We start from the raw sequence: 7,483 nt of genomic DNA, 5'->3' as shown, positions 1-7,483 counted from the left end.
AGTTCGCGAAATATTGCTTTTAATTTTCTTATCGTACATTATTATACATTCTAGCATTTTTCAAAAAATCTGATTTTCGAAAAAAAACATCTATAATTTTGTTCAATTTAGTTCTTAAGTATCTAGAGCCTACTGAAGTTATATGGGTTTTAGAATAAAATATTATGATTTTCAAATAGAATATTAAATTTTTAAACCACTGCAGTGTTTTCTTCAAGAGTAAATGTTAGAAAAGAGAGTTCTAGAACGACAGAGAGTGAGCTAGGGAGATTGAGTAAGTGAGCCGACATCGGAAATGAATGGGCCAAAATGCACCACCAGAGAGTGGAAATCCTAAAAGTGGGAGAGCACAGAGCGCCTTGCGGACTTTTGCTGGGGTGGAATCCGCGCAGGTCAGCAAAAAACCAGAGCGGAAGAAATACAGGGTGTCCAGATTTTATCAGCAGAAACAATAGAAAACCTATTAACTTTGACTTGACTTTAAAATTACAAAAACGAAATAAAAATTCGGAGTGTAGGGAGAATTTTTAAAGATTGTTTTATTATGATATACTTCCATACTATTTTAATATTTAGTTAAGTCTTTCGAATAGGAAAAATTGTCAATGCTCACCACATTTTTTTTTAAATCGTGAGACCCGTTTCTTTTTAATGGTGGGTATAACCACCATATATAACCATACATAACTATATATAACCTATATGTAGGTTAGCCATATTTTAAAATAAGAAAACATTTTTTGGGCTATTTGTTAAAGGAACTTTTTTTAAAATTAGTAATTTAACTACAATATTCGGTAATCCTTATCCCAGCAAACCGCCTCCCGCTGCGCCTGCACCCGCAGCAGCTCCGAATCCTGCGAATCCTCCACCGAACTTTTTGTCGTACCGGGCGCGGAATCCACCGCCGAATCCCCTCGCTCGCACTCGATAGCTCTCCTTGTAACGTCCAAATCCGGCACCTCCTCCGATGCCACCACCAATAAATCCACCTCCTCCTGCGAGTCCCAGAGCCTGCGGCTGTTGTTGGATGACGGGCACCTGTTGCACGATGGGCACTTGCTGGACAATGGGAACTTGCTGCACCACGGGCACTTGCTGAACTCCTCCAAGTGCTCCTACACCACCAATAGCTCCTACTCCTCCAACGGCTCCAATTGCTCCTCCTCCCAGGGAATGAGCTTCAGTCCAGCTCAAAGCGCTAATTCCCAGTAACAGCAAAAATTGCACTCGCAGATCGCACCTCATCTTGGCTGAGTGTCCAATAACGATTTGAGTTACCTTACCCGAAATCACCTGGTTTTTAATGCCCAGGCCAGCGACCTTCGGAATACATACTATGACGATGATTAGGTGTGAACCACTAACCAGTGGGCAAAACCATGATTCCCCTACTAGAACCGCCGAATAACAGTGATGTGGCTTTAGAGTCTTTGGGGTTTTTTATAGTTGGGCGTCCCAATATGCCAATTGGTAGAGCAAACAGTGGCCACTAATTAATTTGCATAAATAAGCAAGTGGGAGTGGGACGGACCAAGCAGTTAACCCCATCATGTTGTGGCAAACGGTCTACCTGCTCATCTTGGCGTGCGCCGTGGTCAATACCACACCGATCCTCTCCAGCAGTGATCAGGAGAGTATTCGAAAACCCCGGCATATTGGAGGATTAGGAGGAGGTGGAATTGTTGGAGGCGGGATCGTGGGCGGCGGCATCATCGGCGGAGGAGGAGTTGCTGCCCCCATAGTGGCAGCCCCCGCCATTCAAACAGTTCCTGTAGTCTCCACCGTACCCATAATCACCACTGTTCCCGTAGTATCCAGTATTTCTACCATTCAAACGATCCCTAGCTATGGTTATGGATATGGTTACAATGGAATTGGAGGAGGTGGTTACCCAGCAGCCGGAGGATTGGGTGGACTTGGAGGTCTTGGTGGTCTTGGTGGCGTCGGAGGCGGTGGTTTCGTTGGAGGCGCCGTCGGTTTTGCCAAATTCAAAGGCGGCTTCTTTGGCTAGATGTTTCCGAATAAGTCTGAGTGTGTCTCGAGACCCTCGAGTGTAAACAATGAATAAACAAAAGTGCTGCGAGATCGAGTTTCATTTTGCCGAGTGTTTGGAATCAACAAATTCGATGAGCTTGCATATTCCGTTTCCAACTGATTGTTGGTTTTCGTTGATATTTCTGGAAGAGTCTCTCGCTGGTGTTTGCTTTAATATATATTCCGAAAATCGCGCGAGGCGAGTCGGATGGGCTTTTTTTATGAGTGGTAAACAATAAGCCATCAAGCGATTACAGTGGGTCAAGTTGGCTGGCTTGGAGAGCTATTGGATACTGGGTAATCGGAGTGCTAAATCGTAATCGTAATCTTGGTTATCAAATCTATAACTCTTTTACATCTGAGTTCAAGGTAAAGGTTTTGACATTGACTTGTTCAGAACTTCTTTGTTGACGACTTATTAGCACCTGATTGTCAATTTTTTACCATTTTATTTAACTTTCAGTGTACATTTTTCGATGGATTACTATTACAGAAGCCATGTTATATGCTTAAATGATTTCTATTCAGCATTGTATTACTTATTAATTTGATATCTTGATCATTTGGATATCATGTTACCCAATCCACAGCGATCTAGATATCGCTCCACTGTTTCTCACACTTCCGCATCATATTTCATTTTATCTTCACATTAAGATTGGGTCAGCCTAATGTATTTGTGTAGACGATTTTTTGGGGTTTTCAAGAAAATAATTATTCTCGCCGGCTTTGCTTGGCTGAGATTGAAATTAGACGAAAAATGTATAAAAAAAAGACACTCAATGGCAAACAGCAAATGCCAATGAACCTCCTTTGTTTTTGAGACCAGGTGCTGGGTGTTCTTGGCAAATGTTTGGCTATAAATTAAAGACCAGATGGGCTTTGAGTTTTAGTATTTCACGAGGTTCGATAAGGAATACGACAGCGAAATGGATAACAAGCGGATATTATTTTTGTTCGGTTTGATTGCACTGATTTTGTGTAATATTGTAAAAGCCGATAAAACGGAAACGGAAGTCTTGAAGGAGGAACCCAGTACCCTGCAGCTTTCGGAGGCTGGAGAAACTGCCCAGGCGGATTCCACGGATGAGAACGTTAGGAAAGTCCGCCAGTACTTTGGACCACCACCTTTTGGACCTCCACCACCACCCTTCTTTGGACCACCCCCACCCCCTTACTATGGCGGTGGTTTTGGCGGCGGTTACGGTGGTGGCTTCCAGAGAACTCGGGTGGTCACCCGCACCCGATACCGTGGACGCGGTGGTTACTACGGCGGTGGCTTCTATGGTTAATCGGTTGACATGGATTTGAATAAACCAACTTTGTGATACTTCTTTTGTAAAGCTGCCCCAACGGGTGCAATAAAATTATTTACCTTATGCAAGTCCATTCAATCGGTTGTTTATTACGCTTGATTAACAACACATTGGGTTTATGGCGGGGAAAGCTAAGATCGGAGGTGTTTATAAGAGGGCAACGCGGTTGGACTCCAAAAATGTGGCGCCTGCTGTTGCTGTGGATCACTGTGGTGTTGGTGGCAGCTCTGGATGAGCGGGAATTCGATCCACAAGTGGCACCTCCTCAAAGTTCAGGTAATAAATGTTAACCAATATCATAATACCATAAGTTTTAAGGTATACAAAAAATTATATTTAAAACTTGTTAACTTTTTAATCATTTGATTTTTAATCTTAATCTTTCCCCTTTCAGTTTCGAAACCCTTTCAACTATGGCGAAATTTTGCGAACCAGGTGCGTCTGGTCTTCAGTCGCTTTCAATCGACAACACCCACTCCTCCCACCGTTAAGACTAGGATGCGTATTATCACCACAACTCCAGAGCCAGAACTGCAGTTATATGGAGCTTTGAACCCCATATATCAAACGGGAAACTTTTAACTTTAACCTAACTAAACTTTATTACAAAACTCTTAGACTATAATTTGGATGTAAGGCTGCTACATTAGCGGAACTTCTTGTTGAATAGGCTTTTGAAGCTGCCGAATCCGCCGCCGAAACCATGTCCTCCGAAACCACCGCCAAAGCCGTGTCCCAGACCACCGAATCCTCCTTTCAGGCCACCAAGTCCTCCAAAACCGCCAAACTTGCCTCCAAGTCCTCCCAGACCACCCAGTCCTCGGGCAACTCGCTCGCCCTCCAGTTCATCCACTTGGGGATCCTGTTCCACCTCCAGTTCCAGCAAAGTCAACGGTTCACCATTGTCCAGATCCAGAGGAAGGGCCAGGGAGCAGCAGATCAGGGCGATCAAGGCGAGACTTAGAACAAGGAACTTCATTTTCGCAGTTTCTCGAAGGGATTCCAAGAGAGAGATTAAAGATAGCTGATTGATGGATGCTGGCCGGATTGGTACTTAATACCAAGTGCCATGACAACTAGGTTTATATACTTCTTGTCTGGGTCTTGGGCTCGTGCGAAGAGTTGCTAATTCGTAGTGTCAACAAATCGATGGGCCCAGCAACGGCTGCGATCTGCGATCTTGACCAAATATACTCGTACTTTCATTCATCCAAAATTTTTGTTAGACTTTTGGGATGGGTTTTTGGTGAGATTGGTCTTTAAAAGAGTTAGTGTGTGCAAACGGTTGAGTTTGCTCAGGTCTTTAGCTTGGGCCTAACGATAGTTACATCATGTTTGCCATTGCGATTACCAGGTTGATGGTCTTGAAACGTAATCGCTTTGACCTTAGTCTCTGTTTGTTTGGGACCAGATTTAGATGGCTCCTCCTCGATGATTGAGAATTAGAGTAGAACTCCTGCTAATCGAAGCGAGTCAGAATTTTGATGACGCGCGACATGGTCGGCTAAATATAAAAACAGCTCGTTTGTGTCTTAAGTCTTTTGTTTATTATGCTAATTACTAGATATAAAGATTTTACTTAGCACCTATGGGGTATACATATATGATAGGGGTCTATTGCCTCCATCGTGCGTATCTCTCACGTGTTGCCAGTTTTTGGCGTCTTCTCAGGAATTTCTTGTAGTATTTTGCATTGACAAAGTGCTTGGGATATGTAGTCACTGGTTTTTGGTACCAGAGCGTTGAGGATTGACGGTGGCGATGTTTGTTCCTGGGTTCTGGAATAACATTGTAGCGGGTTTTCCTAATTTGATCCGGGGCAAAGGGTCTCGACCAGACCACAGGATCCAGACTGGCATCGTAGCCAGCTTCGTTTGCGGGCCACCAGGGTTTGGACTCGCAGTAATCCATGAGAACCAGTAGGATGATGGGTATTACCATCAGAATGTAACTTATCGCGGAGTAGTTCATTGTGCAATGGTTCACTAAAGACTGGTGCTCTTTGACCTTACAGACCGGGTTCTTATACCCAGCTGAATACACACCATTATCGAGTTACCCTGCGCCATATGAAAGGACCCAACTACCTGCCCGACTTATCAATGACCCAGGTACTCAGATAAATGCATTACGCAGGCCAGCAAATCACTGTGGATCGTAAATCAGAGTGGTAAAAGGTATCTTTATCTCTAGGGGGACATCGATATGAAAAAGAAATAGTTCAATGCCTCTGCGGGTGTCAATCAGCATGTTCGTTTCACTTTCAAGACTTGTCCCCTTGTCCCCGATTGCTGAATTTGCTAAATTACCAACCTTGCACTTGACACCTGCTGCTTAATTAGCGTTTAAAAAGAGGTTAGTGTTCTGGTTATTTCTGGTGTATTCTGTTGGAGATCGAGAGTGTAGACATACGTCAATTATCTGAAATTTGGAAGAAAGCCATTAAGTCTGTGGTTGGCTTTTACTTTTTCATTTCTGGGATATATTTGATCTGTCAAAGGATTGCTTTACTTTACTGAATTTTACATTGGGCCTTTGCATATATTAAGAAGTCTCCCAAAGAATTCCCAAATGAAATACTAGGGAAATCTTTTTAGATAAATAAATAAAACGCCGCAATACAAATTTGTGTTTAAATGTTCTTGTATTTTGCAAAATAAATAAAATAAATTAGCTTATTGTATACAGTTTCGGAACCCATTTAAAATCCCGGGGCATAGGCCTGCATGTTCATGCGTCCCAGGAACCCACCGGGTGGTGGATACAATCCCGGCATGTTGAGCTGAGGTGCTGGATAAACTCCCGAGTTAGCTCCACCGAATTCCTGAGGGCTTGGATTTGGATAGAATCCCGAGCTGACACCACCGAATCCCTGAGGTGCTGGGTATAGTCCGGAGTTTCCTCCACCCAATCCCTGAGCATTGGCCATGTTGACTATGCTGTTCAGCGACTGGAAGTTGTCCACAGCAGGATTGGGCACAAAGCCATTGGGCAGCTGAGGATTGGGATACGCCAGGGGGGAGTTGCCATACATGGGCGGCAAACCAGGGTAGCCAAAGGATCCATAGGGGTTGAAGCCAGGAGTTGATCCTGCCAGATTGGGATCCGGATACGAGGGATAGTTGTTGGCAATGTTCGTCTGCAGGCCGGGATAGCCATTTAGGCCAGGTTGCGGTCCAACGCCAGGATATATGAGGCCAGGATAGTTGGGATACCTCACCAACTGGCCGCCAACGGAGCCCAGGGCCATCTGGTTCATCGGTAGGCCCATTCCCATGGACATCTGCATGGGTTGAGATGACGTTGTTGGAGTCACATTGGCCACCATCTTGACATCCGGATCTGCTGAGCCAGCCATCTTCAGCTGACGCTCCTTTCGAACATACTGCTCCTGATCCTGTTCCCGGCGATCCAGTGACTTGGCCTCCACCATGCCCAGTAGGAGCATGGAGAGCAGCAGGAGGGCTTTCTTCGCAACAAACTTGGTCATTTCGGTAGCAATCTCTGGAGGCGACTGTTTGCTTCCGGCTCGATGGAATCCCCTTTTATGCCGAGGCCGATGGTGAAAACTTTCTTTTGCAATTATCCGCCTTGGTTTTTCGTTTAAAGTGATGCCTTTTTTTTTATGTTTTTATGGCGGCAAAAGTCGAACACTGCGGCCCACTGAGCGCCCTGTCTTCGGTTTTGTAATCTCTTTATAAACAATTCACACTTTTAGCCTAATGCCCAAGGCAAATAAGGTGCGAAATGTCTCAGCGCACGGAGTTCGCCTTGCAGAAAATCGTTGCTCAGCAAATGAGTCGCTCCGGTTTATATGTCTCATATCTGTAGGGTAAAGCGGGGGCGTCTCTGCGCGAAGAAGAAATTAAGAGTCTAGAAACTCAGATTGAACAACAGCCTAAAGGTATGCCATCAAAATGTCTATTACATCTTTTCTGTTTTACTAAATAAGAAATCCCTAATTAACCACTTAGTGTTATACACATTCACATCACATTTTATTCTGTATAGCTTATAATAGCAATAACCACAAAAAAAATTAAATTCCTAATTCATTTTTATGTTTTAGGAGTAAAGGGATTTCTTATTACCTTCAGGGCTTTTCAATAAAGATCTTCAAATCAATTTGT

General features: G+C 44.0%; 7 protein-coding genes across 7 annotated transcripts; 3 read left to right on the top strand and 4 right to left on the bottom strand.

Annotated features, from left to right (window-relative positions):
• Nucleotides 1–775: 775 nt before the first annotated feature.
• On the bottom strand, nucleotides 776–1,574 carry LOC108008982 (uncharacterized). Its single transcript, XM_017072925.4, has one exon. The coding sequence runs from the start codon at nucleotides 1,246–1,248 to the stop codon at nucleotides 805–807; it is 444 nt and encodes a 147-aa protein (XP_016928414.3). The 5' UTR covers nucleotides 1,249–1,574; the 3' UTR covers nucleotides 776–804.
• On the top strand, nucleotides 1,553–2,033 carry LOC108009022 (uncharacterized). Its single transcript, XM_017072994.4, has one exon. The coding sequence runs from the start codon at nucleotides 1,553–1,555 to the stop codon at nucleotides 2,012–2,014; it is 462 nt and encodes a 153-aa protein (XP_016928483.3). The 3' UTR covers nucleotides 2,015–2,033.
• Nucleotides 2,034–2,940: 907 nt separating this feature from the next.
• LOC108008985 (uncharacterized) lies at nucleotides 2,941–3,431 on the top strand. The gene has a single exon (XM_017072927.4). It carries the CDS (start codon nucleotides 2,967–2,969, stop codon nucleotides 3,327–3,329), a length of 363 nt encoding a protein of 120 aa, XP_016928416.3. The 5' UTR covers nucleotides 2,941–2,966; the 3' UTR covers nucleotides 3,330–3,431.
• On the top strand, nucleotides 3,416–4,569 carry LOC108009023 (uncharacterized). Its single transcript, XM_017072995.3, has 2 exons — nucleotides 3,416–3,629; nucleotides 3,748–4,569. The coding sequence occupies exons 1-2, from the start codon at nucleotides 3,416–3,418 to the stop codon at nucleotides 3,933–3,935; spliced, it is 402 nt and encodes a 133-aa protein (XP_016928484.3). The 3' UTR covers nucleotides 3,936–4,569.
• Nucleotides 3,984–4,397, bottom strand: LOC108009029 (uncharacterized). The gene has a single exon (XM_017073001.4). It carries the CDS (start codon nucleotides 4,330–4,332, stop codon nucleotides 4,000–4,002), a length of 333 nt encoding a protein of 110 aa, XP_016928490.3. The 5' UTR covers nucleotides 4,333–4,397; the 3' UTR covers nucleotides 3,984–3,999.
• Nucleotides 4,570–4,885: 316 nt separating the features above from the next.
• LOC108009012 (uncharacterized) lies at nucleotides 4,886–5,331 on the bottom strand. Its single transcript, XM_017072984.4, has one exon. The coding sequence runs from the start codon at nucleotides 5,322–5,324 to the stop codon at nucleotides 4,968–4,970; it is 357 nt and encodes a 118-aa protein (XP_016928473.3). The 5' UTR covers nucleotides 5,325–5,331; the 3' UTR covers nucleotides 4,886–4,967.
• Nucleotides 5,332–6,007: 676 nt separating this feature from the next.
• On the bottom strand, nucleotides 6,008–7,118 carry LOC108009001 (decreased expression in renal and prostate cancer protein). The gene has a single exon (XM_017072946.4). The coding sequence runs from the start codon at nucleotides 6,841–6,843 to the stop codon at nucleotides 6,055–6,057; it is 789 nt and encodes a 262-aa protein (XP_016928435.3). The 5' UTR covers nucleotides 6,844–7,118; the 3' UTR covers nucleotides 6,008–6,054.
• Between the last annotated feature and the right edge of the window lie 365 nt (nucleotides 7,119–7,483).

Source organism: Drosophila suzukii, chromosome 2R, assembly GCF_043229965.1.
Source record: "Drosophila suzukii chromosome 2R, CBGP_Dsuzu_IsoJpt1.0, whole genome shotgun sequence".
Classification (NCBI taxonomy): Eukaryota; Metazoa; Arthropoda; class Insecta; order Diptera; family Drosophilidae; genus Drosophila; species Drosophila suzukii.
This window is presented reverse-complemented; position numbering and strand designations above follow the sequence as displayed.

Excerpts from the sequence above, each read along its gene's own strand:
- LOC108008982 (XM_017072925.4), bottom strand. The coding sequence starts at position 1,248 with ATGAGGTGCGATCTGCGAGTGCAATTTTTGCTGTTACTGGGAATTAGC.
- LOC108009022 (XM_017072994.4), top strand. The coding sequence starts at position 1,553 with ATGTTGTGGCAAACGGTCTACCTGCTCATCTTGGCGTGCGCCGTGGTC.
- LOC108008985 (XM_017072927.4), top strand. The coding sequence starts at position 2,967 with ATGGATAACAAGCGGATATTATTTTTGTTCGGTTTGATTGCACTGATT.
- LOC108009023 (XM_017072995.3), top strand. The coding sequence starts at position 3,416 with ATGCAAGTCCATTCAATCGGTTGTTTATTACGCTTGATTAACAACACA. Across the intron at positions 3,630-3,747 it reads GGCACCTCCTCAAAGTTCAG|TTTCGAAACCCTTTCAACTA; the intron begins GTAATAAATGTT and ends TTCCCCTTTCAG.
- LOC108009029 (XM_017073001.4), bottom strand. The coding sequence starts at position 4,332 with ATGAAGTTCCTTGTTCTAAGTCTCGCCTTGATCGCCCTGATCTGCTGC.
- LOC108009012 (XM_017072984.4), bottom strand. The coding sequence starts at position 5,324 with ATGAACTACTCCGCGATAAGTTACATTCTGATGGTAATACCCATCATC.
- LOC108009001 (XM_017072946.4), bottom strand. The coding sequence starts at position 6,843 with ATGACCAAGTTTGTTGCGAAGAAAGCCCTCCTGCTGCTCTCCATGCTC.